Source organism: Protopterus annectens, chromosome 9.part0, assembly GCF_019279795.1.
Source record: "Protopterus annectens isolate FY-2018-M chromosome 9.part0, PAN1.0, whole genome shotgun sequence".
Classification (NCBI taxonomy): domain Eukaryota; kingdom Metazoa; phylum Chordata; order Ceratodontiformes; family Protopteridae; genus Protopterus; species Protopterus annectens.
This window is the reverse complement of record NC_056743.1, coordinates 586541368-586559602: the sequence shown is the minus strand read 5'-3', so window position 1 is coordinate 586559602 and position 18235 is coordinate 586541368. Positions and strand designations below refer to the sequence as shown.

The 18235-nt window shown below is 45.2% G+C and overlaps 1 protein-coding gene across 1 annotated transcript in view; it reads left to right on the top strand.

Annotated features, from left to right (window-relative positions):
• The window catches only part of TIA1 (TIA1 cytotoxic granule associated RNA binding protein), a 1460724-nt gene that overhangs the window by 567604 nt on the left and 874885 nt on the right, over nt 1–18235 (top strand). Inside the window, exon 5 of the mRNA XM_044083128.1 lies at nt 3394–3426. Coding sequence (XP_043939063.1) covers nt 3394–3426 — 33 coding nt within the window. The remainder of the gene's footprint in view (nt 1–3393; nt 3427–18235) is intronic.

The window sequence follows — 18235 nt, the reverse complement described above, 5'->3', positions numbered from 1 at the left end:
TCTTTGTATCCTATGCTACAGCTTCTCAAGGGAAGGCTATATCAAAGCAAACCATTTCCAAATGGATAGGTCATTGCATACGTTTCTGCTATACCCATCATGGAAAACCAGATGTTCATCGTGCATACAGCTGCAGTAATCACAGATGGGTTCTCTGCCATCAGGCGGGTCCTCGGTCGGCCGAATTCCAAAGTCTAGGTCCGGCGTCGGTTGTTGTCGCTTTCTTTCCTGACGTCAGTGCGACAGGGGTATATAAGACACAGCCGACGCCATTTTCTTCAGTCTTTTTTGCCATGCGGTGCCCGAAGCAGAAGCAGTTCGCAAGTGCCGGTCGGCCAGCTCCTGAATTTACGAAAAATTGGAAACCGAAGTCTTCTTTAAAGCTAAGTACCCCGTTGGGGAAACTTTTCTTGCCTCAGACCGATGTCAGACAAAGTTAACAATTGTATTTCTTGTGGGAAGCAAATACCGCATAAGGATTTCCATTCCCTCTGCATACCTTGTTTAGGCCCAGACCACGACGTCTCGGGCTGTCGCTTTTGCGCTACTTTCAGTAAACATACTATTAAGCGTCAGGCGAAGTTCACCCAACACTTTTTTGGTAAAGCCTTTGATTATAAAATGTCGTCTGAGACTCCAACTACCGTTTTGTCCAAAAAACGCAAGGACAAGGAACGACACGCGAGGTCCGCGGTCTCCACCAACACCATGCCAAAACCGGCTGCACGTGGTCCGGTTCTCAGCGAGACACCTATGCAGCCCCTGACTACCGACGACACTTCTTTGGCGGTGTCTTCTGTAACCGAGACCGCAGGTACCTCGGCCCTTAATCAGACTACAACCACCGAAGCCACTGTGAGTGTTGAGCCTCCTAATGTGGACAGGTCCACTTCCACCCATGGTGTCTTTAGACCCTCATCTTCCTTTTCCATTAAGGCCTTTACGAAGTCCAAATCAGCCATGCATCCCAAAAGGCCTGTTGCACAGGGCCCATCTCCAGGCCCCATGCCTAAAAAGCAGATGCTTAAAATGGCTGAGGATTTAATTACTCTTATCAGGGGTTCCCAACCCCCTCCAGACAAGAGACCCAGAGTGGAGGAAGATTCTCCCTCTTCTGACCATGGCTCCATTTTCTCAGAACATTCTGATGTAGAGGAACACTCGTACTCCCCTTTTGAAGATTCTGATGCATAACAGTCCATTCCTTCTGTATCTCCCCCAGAGGATTTTTCTTTTGGGGAAACCTTGCACACCTTGAGGGAACACTTCCATTGGGAAGGCTAAGACTTTTCTGATTCCAAGAAAAGGCTTAGGGAATTTCTTTTGTTACATCAACACTGACTTCTGGCGATACCTCCTGTCTTGGACATACTTGATGATGTTTACTCTGAGGCTTGTCTTAATCCGGATTCCCTGCCTCCTGCCCCAGTCAAGCCTGATAGGTACTACAGAGTTCCTAACTCTCACCAGTTTCTTTACAAAAGCCATAATGCTGACCCTGAAACCATTTCTCAGGGCCCCAAGGGAATGAAGGCCTCTACTGCTAAGAATCCACTACCTTCCGAAAGAGCATCTAGATCCTTAGAAAGGTGGGGAAAAAAGGTATACACCTCGGCCACCCTAGCCATGAGGGCCTTAAATTGTCAGTTCCATATGCTTAAATATCAGCAGTTTCTGTTATCACAATTAAGAAATAAAATGTCTCAACCTGAACAACCAGATTTGAAGGAATTGCAGGATATGATGCATAGTGCAGAACAAGTGGGTAAACACACCTTACAATGTGGCTATGATGCCTTAGAGGCCTCAAGTAGAGCTGCTGTTACAGGATCAGTCATTCGTAGACATACCTGGCTTAGGGAACAAATCTTGCCTGATCATGTTAAAGCTAAACTACTAGATGCTCCTTTACAAAAGGATGTACTATTTGGTACTAATGCTGAGGCGATACTACGGAAAATGGAAGAAAAAGCTAAATCTATGCAAACTGTCAAAGCTTTTCTACAGGTACAACCACCTCGTTTTAGCAGAAATTGGCCTTCTAAAAACTGGTCCTTTCCAGCCACGGACAAGCCCCAAAGAGGTAGATACAGGCGCACAAGGGGCAGAGGACAATCTCAAGGATCATATAGAGGCAAACAATGGCAAACTCCAGCACCGAGAGGTGGCGAAGACAGTGCACAACAATACAGAAAACAAACCCAATGACTTCCTCCTTTTCATGCCAAGCAAGTCTCAGCTGGCAGCACCCTTGGGAGGAAAGCTGGCATTATTTACAAGAAATTGGCATATCACAACAGACAAATGGATCCTGGACATTATAAACAGAGGCTACAGATTTCATTTTCACACTCTTCCAAAAATGAGAGGCATGCCAAACCTGCCACACAAAGGGCAGAGGCACAAATACAAATTTCAAAACTCATGGACATGAAAGCTATTCAAGAGGTACCTACTCACGAACAAGGTCAAGGTTTTTATTCCAGACTATTTCTGGTACCAAGGAAAGGAACAGACTGGAGACCCATTTTGGACTTATCCATCCTAAATACATTTCTACTCGTACCAAAATTCAAGATGCTCACATTACAGCAGCTTCTTCCCATGCTGGGCAAGGAATTTTGGCTGGTAACATTGGACCTCAAGGAGGCATACTTGCATGTCCCAATCAGACAAAGCTGCAGAAGATACCTCAGATTTCTTGCAGGTTCAATCCACTATCAATTCTCTGCATTGCCCTTTGGCTTATCTACTGCGCCCAGAGTATTCACGAAATGCCTGGCATCAGTAATTGCCTACTGCAGACTTCAAAGGATACAAATTTACCCTTATTTGGACGACTGCCTGATCCAAGCGGACAGCACTGGAACATCTGGCTTATGTAACACGGTTATTAAATTTTCTGGGATACATAGTCAACAAAGAGAAATCCAGGCTAACACCATCTCAGAAAATAACTTTCCTGGGGCCAACTTGGACACAAACACCCAAATGGCCTACCTCACGCCAGAAAAATAGGGGCAACTAACTCAGTACTTCAAAATACTAGCAAATTGTACCAGGCTCACTGCAAGGAAAATCCTGCAGGCTCTGGGCTTCATGGCATCTTGCATTCTTTTAATCCCATATGCAAAGTTGCACATGAGGAAACTTCAGTGGTACCTAAAAAACCTATGGTCTCAACACAGCCACAGTTTGGAAACAATAATACCAATAATCCCATGTTTGCAAAAGGAATTTCTATGGTGGGCCCAAGCATGTCAAACAAACACAGGTCTTCCATTCTGCAAGCCTCAAGCAAATCAAGTCATCACAACAGACGCCTCAGACTACGCCTGGGGGGTGCACATGACAGACAGGTGCATTCAGGGCAAATGGTCCTAAAAGGAAAAGCACCTTCACATCAATCAAAAAGAAATGCTAGCAGTGATAAATGCAATTACAGTTTTCAAGGACCTCCTGCATCCAGGGCAATTATTGATAAGAACAGACAACACCACAGTAATGTGGTACATAAACAAACAAGGAGGAAGACATTCATACCCCTTGTGCAGACTAGCCATGTCACTTTGGAACTTGGCTCTGGAATGGCAAATCGAACTTCAAGCACAGTACTTGCCAGGTTTGGAAAACACACTGGCAGACAACCTAAGCAGAATTATGACAGACCCACACGAATGGAAGTTGCATCCTCAAGTGTTTACAAAGATAATCCAAGCGTGGGGAAGGCCAGACCTAGATCTCTTCGCCTCCCACAGGAATCATCAATTGGAAAAGTTCTGTTCAAGGACCTTTCATCCAAAGGCCTGGAGAGTGGACGTCCTTTCTTTCAGTTGGGCAGCATGGACAGTTTACGCTTTCCCACCTTTGCCTCTTCTGCCCAAGGTGCTCTTGAAAGCAAGAGCAGACAGACCAAAGATGATACTGATTGCTCCAGACTGGCCAAGACAACACTGGTACCCTCTCCTGAGGAGCCTAACGCATACTCCTCCCTGGTCCCTACCTCTAATGCCTCTTCTACTGACTCAGCACAGCTACAAAACTCTTCACAGCCAGCTGAAAACACTCAATCTCGCTGCATGGAAAATTCCTTAACACCACAACAGACCCTACTCTCCAAAGAGGTGCAGGATGTCATTTTGGAGGCCAGAAGGCCATCTACTAGAAAGGCTTACTCCGCAAAATGGAAACGGTTTTGCTCTTGGAATGAGAAAAAAGGCCAGGATCCAAGAAAACTGAATTTGCCTCAGATATTACAGTATCTAGCTGAGCTGTTGAACAGTGGACTTTCATTTTCCTCCATAAAAATTCATGCCTCAGCCATTTCTGCAGAATTCAACACTGATCCACCTTTATTCTTTCACCCACTCTTAAGACAGTTCCTCAGAGGGGCTAAGAATATAAGACCTCCTAGGAAACAACCAATACCAGCCTGGGATCTTAATTACATTCTAGAAAAATTAACATTACCTCCCTTTGAACCAGCTGCCTCAACAGAGTTGCAATATTTGTCCTGGAAAACAGCTTTCCTTCTGGCCATTACCTCAGCTCGTAGGGTTTTGGAACTACAAGCCCTCATGGCTGTGCAGCCCTTTCTCATCTTCCATCAGGACAGGGTTTCCCTTCGAACCAACCCGTCATTTATGCCTAAAGTGGTATCCAGGGTAGCTTTACATCAAGCCATACACTTAACTACCTTTTACCCCAATCCTCAAAATAAAGGGGAAAGGCTGCTACACTCCTTAGACATCCATAGACAGCTACGTTATTATTTGGACAGAACAAAGCCTTTCAGGAAATCAGAACAACTTTTTGTGTCCTATGCTGTAGGAGCTCAAGGGAAGCCAGTTACCAAACAGACAATTTCAAAATGGATAGGCCACTGCATATGGTTTTGTTACTCCTTTCATGGAAAATCTGTCCCTACAGGCATCAGATCCCACTCCACCAGGGCCACAGCTACCTCTACAGCCTTCCTCAGAGGAGTTCCTACCAAAGATATTTTGGAGGCAGCCACTTCGAGTTCTGTGCATACCTTCACCAAGCACTACCACCTACCTTTATACTCCCAAGACTAGAGCAGGCTTTGCCACTGCTGTGTTGCAGGGCATCCTGGCTCATCCCAGTTCCACCTAGTGCCTACCACCCTGTGCGTAGCTTTGGGATTCTACCCATCTGTGATTACTGCAGCTGTATGCACGATGAGCAAAGTACAGTTTTGTACCTACCATAAATGTAGATGTTCGAGTGCTAATACAGCTGCAGTACAGGTTTCCCTCCCTCCTTCCCCTCTTGGTAAAGGCCTAGGGGCTAACCCCTCCTCATACAACCTGATTGGGTTATCCTTCTATGGTATATTTGCTTGCAACTACTGATTTTTGATTATATTGCATTGCATGACTATATATATAATGTATGTATTGCCTTCCTTCTGGGGGCACCTAACATCTGGGGCAAGAAAGACTGAAGAAAATGGCGTCAGCTGTGTCTTGTATACCCCTGTCGCACTGACGTCAGGAAAGAAAGCGACAACAACCGACGCCGGACCTAGACTTTGGAATTCGGCCGACCGAGGACCCGCCTGACGGCAGAGAACCCATCTGTGATTACTGCAGCTGTATTGGCACTCGAACATCTACATTTATGGTAGGTACAAAACTGTACTTTCCTGCTACCATTAGGTCCCACTCTACCAGGACAACAGCTACTTCTACAGCCTTTCTCAGGGGGGTTCCAACCAAGGAGATTTTAGAAGCTGCATCTTGGAGTTCAGTACACACCTTTACCAAACACTATCACTTACCTCTTTAAGACTAGGGCGGGCTTTGCCACTGCAGTTCTGCAGGGCCTTATAGCCTCCACTAACACTCTGATACCTCCTCCCATCCTTAGCTTTGGGATTCAACCCAAGTGTGATGACTGCAGCAGGGTAACACGATGAACATAGTACAGTTTTGTACCTACCATAAATGCAAATTTAAGAGTGTTCACCCTGCTGCAGTCCAGGTTACCCTCCCTCCATCCCCTCTGATCTACTGGCTAAATCTCTTCCGTACCTTACTGATGTATTTGCTTATAGCTGAAGGGATTTTGTGTTTGTGCAGAGGTTACTCAATTTGGTACTAATTACTGAACCTTTTTGGGGGCATCTGACATCTGGGGCAAGAAAAACTGAAGAAAATGGCGTTGGATGCATTATATATACCCCTGGCGCACTGACGTCAGGGAAGAAGCGACAGCAACCGACGCCGGGCCAAGACTTTGGAATTCCGGCCGACTGTGGGACCGCCTGACGACAGGATAACCCAAGTGTGATGACTGCAGCAGGGTGAACACTCGAACATCTACATTTATGGTAGGTACAAAACTGTACTTTTCTGCTACTCACAACATGGCAAATCAGTGCCCAAGGGCATTAGGCCTCATTCTACCAGGGCATCAGCCTTTCTCCGAGGAGTACCAACGAAAGACATTTTAGAGGCTGCAACTTTCAGTGCACACTTTTACAAAGCACTACCATTTACCTCTCTACTCTAAATCCAGAGCAGGCTTTGCCACTGCACTTCTGCAAGGCCTTATAGCTTCTCCTAATCCTATTTAGACCCAGCCACCCAACCTTAGCTTTGGGATTCAACCCAAGAGTAATGACTGCAACAGTGAAACACGAGTTGTGTACCTACCATAAATGTAGATTTTCGAGTGTATTCACTGTTGCAGTCCAGGTTACTCCTCCACCATCCCCCTTTTCTTTGCTGAGACTTGCCTATACTTCTCTATCTTATACAACCTATGTGGTGTATTTGCTTGTAGATGAAGAAAATGTTTATTTTACTGCATGCATAATTATCGGCATAATTTTTTTTTAGCCTACCATTTTGGGGGCACCTGACATCTGGGCCAAGAAAAACTGAAGAAAATGGCGTCGGCTGCATCTTTTATACCCCTGGCACTGACGTCAGGGAAGAGGCGACAGCAACTGACGCTGGACCTAGACTTTGGAATTCTGGCCGAGCGCGGGGTAGCCTGCCAGCAGGATAACCCAAGAGTAATGATTGCAACAGTGAATAACACTCTAACATCTACATTTATGGTAGGTACACAACTGTACTTTCTGCCCATGCTGGGTAAGAAGGCTTGGCTCGTAAATTTGGACCTCAGTGGCATACCTGCATGTCCCAATCAGGCAGTCTTGCAGAAGATACCTCAGATTCATAGCTGGCTCAATGCATTACCAATTCTCTGCACTGCCCTTTGGCTTATGTACTGCACCCAGGGTCTTCACAAAATGCCTGGCATCAGTAATTGCATTTTGCAGACAAAAAGGAATTCAAATATATCCCTACTTTGGACGACTGCCTTATTCAAACAGAAAGCAAGGACATTCTATTAAAGCATCTGGGGTTTGTAAAAAGATTACTTATTTGCCTAGGGTACACAGTAAACGAAAAGAAATCAAAACTAGTGCCCTCTCAAGAGATAATATTCATGGGTACAAGCTTAAATACAACTGCCCAGATGGCTGGTCTCACGCCAGACAAACAAAGGCAACTGACTCATTACTTCCAAATGATGGCAACAAAGACCCAGTTAACCTGCAAGAAAAATTCTGCAGGCTTTCGACTTCATGGTATCCTGAATTCTGCTAATTCCATATGCAAGACTGCATATGAGGAAGCTACAGTGGTATCTAAAAAAGTGTTTGGACTCAACATTGCCGCAGCCTGGAAAAAATAATTACTCTCATTCCCTGCCTGCAACAGGAGTTTTGATGGTGGGCACTGGCCTGTCACCACAACAAGGGACAGACATTCACTTTACCCACAGCCAGGCAGACACTAACAACAGATGCATCAGATTTTGCCTGGGGAGCACACATGGCAGGAAAATGTATTCAGGGCTCGTGGCCTGCAAGCCAAATGCATCTTCATATCAATCAAAAAGAGATGCTAGCTGTACAGAATGCCCTGACAGTCTTCAAGGATCTACTCCATCCAGGACAACTATTGCTAAAGAAGGACAAAACTACAGTCGTGGTACATAAACAAGCAAGGGAGCACACATTCCTACCCCCTCTGCAGGCAAGCCTTGACCTTGTGGAACACAGCATTGACCTATCAAGTGCATCTGCAAGCACAATTCCTGCCAGAAAAGACAAATGCTCTGGCAGACGAACTAAGCAGAAACCTCATGGACCCTCACGAGTGGAAACTAGATCCACAAGTCTTCAGCATGATAAGGAAATCAGGATGCCCAGACATAGATCTATTTGCCTCCCCTCACAACTGTCAACTACAGAGATTCTGCACAAGGACTTAACACAGACAAGCATGGAAGGTGGATGCTCTGTCATTCAGCTGGAAAACCCTGACAGTTTATGCCTTTCTACCACTGCTTCTCCTCCCCAAGGTACTCCTAAAGGTCAAACAAGAGAAGCCAAAAATGATTTATTGCCACAGACTGGCCACGCCTGCCCTGGTACCCAATCCTAAAGAGCTTGTCTGAAGGCCCAGCCTGGACTTCACCACAAATTCCTCATCTTCTGACCCAACAAAAGAATCAGATCCTGCACAGCCAACTCAGAACCTTAAATCTGACTGCATGGTGAGTAATATAACCACTCAGAGCACACCTCTCTCTCTAAAGCAGTTATGGATGTCATTTTGGAAGCCAGGAGGCCCAGCACCAGAAAATCTTATGCAGAAAAATGGAAGAGATTCTGTGCTTGGAATTAGGGACAAGGAATTGAACCGCTTGTTCCAAATATCCCTCAGATTTTACAATACCTAACTGAGATGCTGGACAAGGGCCTATCCTTCTCATCAATTAAGATCCATGCCTCTGCCATTTCAGCTCATTACAATATGGAACCACCTATTTTTTTCACATCCACTGCTAAGGCAGTACCTCAGAGGGGCCAAAAACATAAGACCTCCAAGGAGAGCACCAATACCTGCATGGGATCTCAATTTTGTCTTGGAAAAGCTCACACTGCCTCCTTTTCAGCCAACCAATACAGCAGAGATAAAATTCTTATGAAAAACAGCTCTGCTTCTAGCAATAACTTCAAGAAGAGTGTCAGAGTTACAGGCATTAATGGCAGTGGAACCTTTTATTTTCCATCCGGACAGGGTTTCTCTAAGGTCAAATCCATCATTTATGCCAAAGGTAGTATCCAGTGTGGCTCTTACAAACCATTCATTTGCCTACTTTTTATCCAAATCCCCAGAATAAAAGGGGAGAGACTTCTGCATTCCTTGGACATACACAGGCAGCTATGCTTCTACTTGGACAAAACTAAGACTTTCAGAAAGACTGAGCAACTTTTAGTAGCACATGCTGCAGGATCACAAGGAAAGGCTATTTCAAAGCAGACTATTTCAAAATGTATAGGACACTGCATTCGTTTCTGCTATGCACAGCATGGCAAATCAGTGCCTATGGGCATTAGGCCACATTCGACAGGGCAGCAGACACATCAGCAGCCTTTCTCAGAGGAGTACCAACCAAGGAAATTTTGGAGGCTGCGACTTGGAGTTCAGTGCACACTTTTACCAAGCACTACCACTTAGCTCTTTACTCTAAATCCAGCGCAGGCTTTGCCCCTGCAGTTCTGCAGGGCCTCATAGCCACTCCTAATTCTATTTAGACCCAGCTGCCCAACCTCAGCTTTGGGATTCATCCCAAGTGTAATGACTGCAATAGTGAAACACGAACATAGTACAGGTGTGTACCTACCTTAAATGTAGATAGAGTGTATTCACTGTTGCAGTCCAGGTTACCCACCCACCATCCCCCTTTCTTTGCTGGGATTTATCTGTACTTCTCTGTTCTATACAACCTATGTGGTGTATTTGCTTGTAGATGAAGGTATTGTTTATTTTAGTGCATGCTCTTTATAAGCCATGTTTTTAGCCTACCCTTTTGGGGGCACCTGACTTCTGGGGCAAGAAAAACTGAAGAAAATGGCATCTGCTGCATCTTATATACCCCTGGCGCACTGACGTCAGGGAAGAGGCGACACCAACTGACGCCGGACCAGGACTTTGGAATTCAGGCCGACTGCGGGTAGCCTGCCAGCAGGATAACCCAAGTGTAATTACTGCAACAGTGAATACACTCGAACATCTACATTTATGGTAGGTACACAGTTATACTTTCTTTCCTCACCAGCTCCTTACTACAGTTATTTGCCAAACTCAGAGAAATATAGTTTATACAACTCATTTCATAGTGATGTTCTTCGTGTTTCACTGTTGCGGTCATTACATTTGGGTAATCTGCTGGCAGGTTGCCCTCAGTCAGCCTGAGTAACAAAGTCTTGGGTCCTGCATCGATTGCGGTCTCCTCTTCCTGACGTCAGGTCATCAGGGGTATAAAACTAGCAGCCAACGCCATTTTAATCCGTCTTTCTTGCCGCGCGGTGTCTGAAGCAGAAGCAGTTCGCAAGTGCCGGTCAGCTGACTCCTGAAATTTTCGTTTTCGAGTTTCAGAACTGAAGTCTTCAAACTAATGCTAAGTACCCCATTGGGGGAACTTTTTCTTTCTCCTTACCTATGTCAGTAAAAGTTAATAATTGCTTTACTTGTGGGAAGCAAGTACCTCATAAGGATTTTCATTTGTACTGTATTCCTTGCCTAGGCCCTGATCACAACGTGCCTTGCTGTCGGTTTTGGGCTAAATTTAGCCAATGCACTATTAAGCGTTGATATATTTTTGTTTCTAAATATTTTGGTTCAAAATTTAACCACCCTGAAATGTCATCGGTTAGCAGTCCGACTACCGGAGTTCACAAAAAACACAAGGAAAAAGACAGAGACAGACTGTCAGGGTCCAAAACTGACTAAGCTTCTCCTAAGCTAGTCACCGGTTCGATGTGGTGCTTTCGCAGCCCCTGATACCCGCTACTTTTGAGTCACAGACCTCTACCGAGACCCATTCGGAGTCCGGTATGCTGCGAGATTCGCAAAGTATTGAACCCGTGGATATGTCTCCCTTGGAAGGGTCCGGAGCCGCTGAGCAGGCACCGGCTTCTGAGGGTGTTTTCAGGCCTCAACATTTTTATATTAAACCGACGCCATCAACAAAAACAAGGTCAAAACCATCTTCTATGTCTGAAAAACCGACGCATGAGCCATGTGCTCAGGCCCCTATGCCTAAAAAACAAATTATCAAAATGGCTGAGGATTTATTTACCTTGAACAGGGGTTCCCAACCCCCCCCCCCCCAAGAGCACAGATTATGAATCTTCAGATCAGGTTTCCATTTCTTCTGATTCCTCTTCTGGTCAGGAATTTTCTGTTCCACCTTATGAGGATTCTGATGCAGAGGAATCCATCCCATCTGCACCTCCTCCTGAGGATTACTCTTTTGGAGAGACTTTGCATACTTTACGGGAACATTTTCACTGGGAGAGTCGGGACTTCTCTGAATCAAAAAAGAGGCTTAGGGATTTTCTTCTTCCTCAGCATAGGCCTTTGGCAATGCCTCCTGTATTGGATATTGTTGATGTGTTCTCGGAATCAAGCATGGCTCCTGATTCCCTGCCTCTGGCTCCTAGTAAGCCAGACATATATTACAGGGTTCCCGACTCCCACAAATTTCTTTTCAGAAATCCTGCTGCTGATCCTGAGACTATTTCTCAGGGTCCCAAGGGTGTTAAGGCTTCTACAGCCAAAAATCCTACCCCTTCTGATAGAGATTTCAGGGTGCTGGATAGATGGGGTAAGATGGTTTATACGTCTGCAACCTTGGCAGTCAGGGCTTTAAACTGCCAGTTTCATATGCTTAAATATCAACAGCGTGTTATGGGCTTACTGAAACAGAAAATGATGTTGATTTCTGATTGTGTGGAAAATAGTGAGTTACAGGATTTATTGCATTCAGCAGAACAGGTTGGAAAAGCATACTTTGCATTGTGGTTTTGATTCACTGGAGGCCTCTTGCAGGGCCGCCGTACCTGGATCTGTGATAAGAAGGCATGCCTGGCTGAAGGAGCAAAATCTGCCTGATCATGTTAAAGCTAAATTGCTGGATGCCCCTTTACAGCAGGATAGTCTGTTTGGTGATAAGGCAGAAGAGGGTTTAAAGGAAATGGAAGACAAAGCCAAATCTATGCAAACAGTAAAAGATTTCTTGCAAATGCAGCCACCCAGGTTCAGTAGGCACTGGCCTACTAAGAATTGGTCCTTTCCTGTGTCCAACAGAGCCACTCAGGGCAAACCCAGGCGCTCCAAAGGCTCCAGTATCAATCACAGGGATCTTACAGGTCAAAGCAATTGGGTGCCTCCACCTCCAAATCTGGAGGTGGTAAAGCACAACCCTACAGTAAGCAGTCTCAATGACTTTCCTTTACCATCTCCAAGCACTTATATTTTGGCAGCCCCCTTAGGGGGAAAACTAGCACTTCATGCACAAAATTGGCAGTTAATTACCCAGGACAAGTGGGTATTAAACATAGTATCCTCTGGGTACAGATTTCATTTCCACACTTTGCCAATTCCAAACGGATGGCCAGCTCTGCCACAAAATCAGTGGGCAGAGGCCCAGAAACAAGTCATGTTCCTCATGGATATGGGGGCTATTGAGCCGGTACTAGAAAATGAAAAAGTGCAAAGATTTTATTTAAGACTTTTCCTGGTTCCCAGAAAAGACATCATGGCGTCCAGTACTGGACTTATCAATTCTGAACACATTCCTTGACATTCCAAAATTCAAAATGCTGACTTTACAACAGCTACTGCCTATGCTAGGTAAGAATGCCTGGTTGGTAACTCTAGACTTAAGAGGCATACCTGCATATCCCAATAAGGGAATCTTGCAGAAGATACCTCCACTTCAAAGCAGGCTTTTTGCATTACCAATTCTCTGCACTGCCCTTTGGCTCATCTGCTGCGCCCATGGTCTTTACAAAGTGCCTGGCACCAGTAATTGCATTCTGCAGACAAAGAAACATTCAAATTTATCCTTATCTGGACTATTGTCTCATTCAGGCAAGAGGACAAGGACATGCTTCTTCAACATCTGGCGTTTGTAAAAAGGCTTCTAGCATGCTTAAGGTACACCATAAACGAAAATAAATCACAACTGGTACCCTCTCAAATGATTACACATTCATGGGTGCAAGCTTGAATACAACTGCCCAGATGGCTTACCTCACACCAGACAAACACATGCAATTGACAACATACTTCAAACAAATGGCAACAAAAACCCAGCTATCTGCAAGACAAATTCTGCAGGCTTTGGGGTTCTTGGCATCCTGCATTCTACTAATTCCATATGCGAGACTGCATATGAGGAAACTTCAATGGTGCCTAAAAAGCTTATGGAGTCAACATTGTCACAGCCTGGAAACAATAATTCTTTTCATTCCCTGCCAGCAACAGGAGTTTCTTTGGTGGGCAGACATGTCACCAAAGCAGGGAACTGTCATTTACTCTACACCCTTCTACCCAAACCCTAACTACAGACGCACCAGACTATGCTTGGAGGGCCCACCTGGCAGGGAGATGCATTCAGGGCAAATGGAGCCCAAACCAAATGCATCTACATATCAACCAGAAAGAAATGCTAGCTGTTCAGAATGCTCTGATAGCCTTCAAGGACTTACTTCATCCAGGACAACTACTGATAAAGACAGACAACACCACAGTTATGTGGTACATAAACAAGCAGGGGGGGTACCCATTCCTACTCCCTTTGCAGACTAGCCATGGCCTTGTGGAACACAGCCTTGACTTACCAAATACATCTTCAAGCTCAATTCCTGTCAGGAAAGCAAAATACTCTGGCAGACAACCTAAGCAGAACTCTTATGGACCCACACGAATGGAAACTGGATCCACAAATCTTCAGCATATTAACACAGAAATAGGGAAGCCCAGACATAGTTTTGGGGAGAGGCAAATAGACCCATCAGGTGGACAAATTCTGCATAAGAACTCATCACAAAAAAGCATGGAAATTGGATGCTCTATCCTTCAGCTGGAAATATCTATCAGTCTATGCCTTTCCCCCTCTGCCTCTACTCACCAAGGTCTTACTAAAAGTCAGACAGGAAAAAACAAAGATGATTCTAATTGCTCCGGACTGGCCTCTCCAACACTGGTACCCGCTTCTAAGGAATATGTCACACCTTCCTCCATGGTACTTGCCTCAAACACCTCACCTGTTGTCTCAGCAGAACTATCAAATCTGCACACTCTGCTCCAAACTCTGAATCTTGCAGCATGGCTAATCAACTAATTTTACCAACCATATCTTTCAGTAAACCTGTGATGGATGTCATTTTGGAAGCCAGAAGGCCTAGTACTAGAAAATCTTATGCTGATAAATGGTAGAGATTCTGTGCTTGGAACAAAGCACAAGGAATAGATACAGCAAAGCCCATTATTCCTCAGATTTTACAATACTTAACTGAGATGCTTGACAAGGGCCTGTCTTTTTCTTCAATAAAAATCCATGCCTCTGCCATCTCGGCTCATTACAATACAGAGCCTCCTGTCTTTTCTCATCCACTGCTAAAACAGTACCTCAGAGGGGCCAAAAATTTAAGGCCTCCCAGGAGAGCACCAACTCCTGCATGGGACCTCAGTTTTGTGCTGGAAAAACTCATCCTGCCTCCTTTTGAACCAGCAGCTACTGCAGATATAAAATTTCTTTCTTGGAAGACGGCTTTTCTTTTGGCAGTTACTTCAGCTAGAAGGGTTTCAGAACTACAGGCTCTCATGGCAGTGGAGTCTTTCATTATTTTTTACCTGGACAGGGTGGCCCTCAGGGCCAATCCTTCTTTTATGCCTAAGGTGGTATCCAGTCTGGCTCTTAACCAGAGCATTCACCTGCCAACTTTTTTCCCAAATCCGCAGAACAAGGCGGAGCAGATTCTGCATTCATTGGAGGTACATAGACCACTAAGATTCTACTTAGAGGACCAAATCTCTAAGAAAGTCTTACACTTGGGTTATCCTGCCGTCAGGCGGTCCCACAGTCTACCCGAATTCCAAAGTCTTGGTCCGGCGTCGGTTGCTGTCGCTTCTTCCCTGACATCAGTGCGCCAGGGGTATATAAGATGCATCCGACGCCATTTTCTTCAGTCTTTCTTGCCTCGCGGTGCCCAAAGCAGAAGCAGTTCGCAAGTGCCGGTCGGCCGACTCCTGAGATTTTTGAAGTCGAATTTCAGATCTGAAGTCTTCACTAAAGCTAAGTACCCCGTTGGGGAAACTTTTTTCTTGCCTCAGACCGATGTCAGAAAAAGTTAATAATTGTATTTCTTGTGGGAGGCAAATACCACATAAGGACTTCCACTCTTACTGTATTCCATGCCTAGGCCCTGATCACGACGTCACTAGTTGTGTATTTTGTGCTCGATTTAACAAACACACTATAAAAAGACGTTTTGATTTTGCTTTGCACTACTTTGGCCGAAGGTTCACTTATACTATGTCGTCGGATCAACCGACGACCTCAATACCGAAAAAACGCAAAGACAAGGATAAAGACAGGCATCCGAGGTCCAAAACCGACGACAAAACCTCTTCTAGGCCAGTCGCCGGTTCTCAGTGAGGCGCTTTTGCAGCCTATGACACCCGCTACCTCAGAGCCACAGGCCGCTTCCGACTCCCACGTGGAGACAACTAGGCCTCTGGAAACTCAAGGTATTGGGCCTACAGAAACTAATCCCTCAGATGGGTCCGGAGCCGCTGAGCAGGCATCGGCTTCTGAGGGTGTTTTCAGACCTTCACAACTTACCATTAAAACAACATCCAAGACAAAGGTACCATTAGACAAAGAAACAATTACAGCATTCTCCTGGACAGTCCTCCATGCCTAAGAAGCAGATGCTTAAAATGTCTGAAGACCTCATTACTCTAATCGGGGGTTCCCATCCCCCTCCTGAAAAAAGGCCTAGGCAGGATACAGACTATGATTCCTCTGATCAGGTTTCCATTTCCTCTGATTTCTCTTCACACCAGGGATACTCTCTACCCCCTATGAGGACTCTGATGCTGAAGAATCTGTCCCTTCAGCCTCTCCTCCTGAGGATTATTCTTTTGGGGAAACGTTGCATACCATGAGGGAGCATTTCCATTGGGAAGTCAGGATTACTCAGAATCCAAGAAAAGGCTCAGGGATTTCCTTTTATTGCCTCAGCACAAGGCCCCTGGCTATTCCGCCTGTGCTAGATATTGTGGATGATGTGTTCTCTGAATCCAGCTTATCTCCTGTTTCTTTGCCCCCTGCTCCAGCCAAGCCAGATAGGTATTATAGAGTCCCTGACTCTCAAGTTTTATACAGAAACACTTCTGCTGATCCAGAAACTATTTCCCGGGGTCCAAATGGGGTTAAGGCTTCCATTGCAAAAAATCCAGTACCCTCTGACAGAGATTCCAGAGCTTTGGATAGATGGGGGAAGAAAGTATACACTTCTGCAACTTTAGCAGTAAAAGCTTTAAATTGCCAGTTCCACATGCTTAAGTACCAACAATATTTAATGGCTCAGTTAAAACAGAAAATGCTTGCAAGCTCAGAAGCTCCTGATTGTAAAGAAATGCAGGATTTATTGCATGCAGTTGAGCAGGTGGGAAAACTTACTCTGCAGTGTGGTTTTGATTCTTTAGAGGCCTCTTGTAGAGCCGCAGTTACAGGTTCTGTGATTCAAAGACATGCTTGGTTAAAAGAACAGAGTTTACCTATTCATGTTAAGGCAAAGTTATTGGATGCTCCTTTACAGCATGATACCTTGTTTGGTGTTAAGGCAGAAGAGGTGTTAAAGGAAATGGAGGATAAAGCTAAACCTATGCAAACAGTTAAGGATTTTTTTACAGGCACAGCCACCTCGGTTTAGCAGAAATTGGCCAACAAAGAATTGGTCCTTTCCAGTGTCAGACAGGCCACAGAGAGGCAGATACAGACGCCCAAGAGGCAGATCTCAACCCCAAGGCTCAAACAGACGACAGCGGGGCACCTCAACCCCAAAAGGAGGTGAGAACAAGTCTCTACCGTACATGAAACAGTCACAATGACTTTCCTCTCCGTATGCCAAGCACGTCCCTTTTGGAAGCCCCCTTAGGGGGAAAACTAGCACTTTTTTCTCAAAACTGGCAAACAATCACCCAAGACAAATGGATACTAAATATTGTCTCTCAAGGTTACAGGTTCCACTTTCATACTTTACCAAGGCTAAAAGGAATGCCAGACCTGCCACAACATCAATGGGCAGAGGCACAAAAACAAATTTCAGCCCTCATGGACATGAGAGCTATTCAAAAAGTACCACAACATGAACAAGGACAAGGATTTTAATCGAGACTCTTCCTGGTCCCCAGAAAGGACAAGGCCTGGAGGCCCATACTAGACCTTTCAGTTCTGAATACTTACCTGGATATTCCGAAATTCAAAATGTTGACATTACAGCAGCTTCTACCCATGCTGGGCAAGAAGGCTTGGCTTGTTACTCTGGATCTCAGAGGCATACCTGCCTTTCCCTATCAGACAAAATTGCAGAAGATACCTCAGATTCAAAGCTGGTACAATGCACTACCAATTCTCTGCTCTGACCTTTGGCTTATCTACTGCGCCCAGGGTCTTCACAAAATGCCTGGCACCAGTAATTGCATTTTGCAGACAAAAAGGGATTAAAATATATCCATATCTGGACGACTGCCTCATTCAAGCAGAGACAAAGGACATTCTTCTACAGCATCTGGCATTTGTAAAAAGGTTGCTAATTTCTCTAGGGTACACAGTAAACGAAAAGAAGTCAAAACTAGTGCCCTCGCAACAGATTATATTCCTGGTTGCCAGCTTAAATACAACGGCCCAGATGGCTTACCTCACACCAGACAAACAAGTTCAACTAACTCAATATTTTCAATTGCTGGCAAGAAAGTCCCATCTCCCTGCAAGAAAATTTCTGCAGGCCCTGGATTCATGGCATCTTGCATACTACTAATACCATATGCCAGACTGCATATGAGGAAATTACAGTGGTACCTGAAGTGTTTGGACTCAACACTCTCACAGTTTAGAAACAGTAATACCAGTGATTCCCTGCCTACAACAGGAGTTTCGATGGTGGGCACAGGCATGTCACCTAAACAAGGGTCAGCCTTTTACCCAACCCACAGCCAGGCAAACTCTAACAGATGCTTCGGATTACGCCTGGGGAGCACACATAGCAGGAAAATGCATTCAGGGCAAGTTGACCACAGACCAGATGCATCTTCACATCAATCAA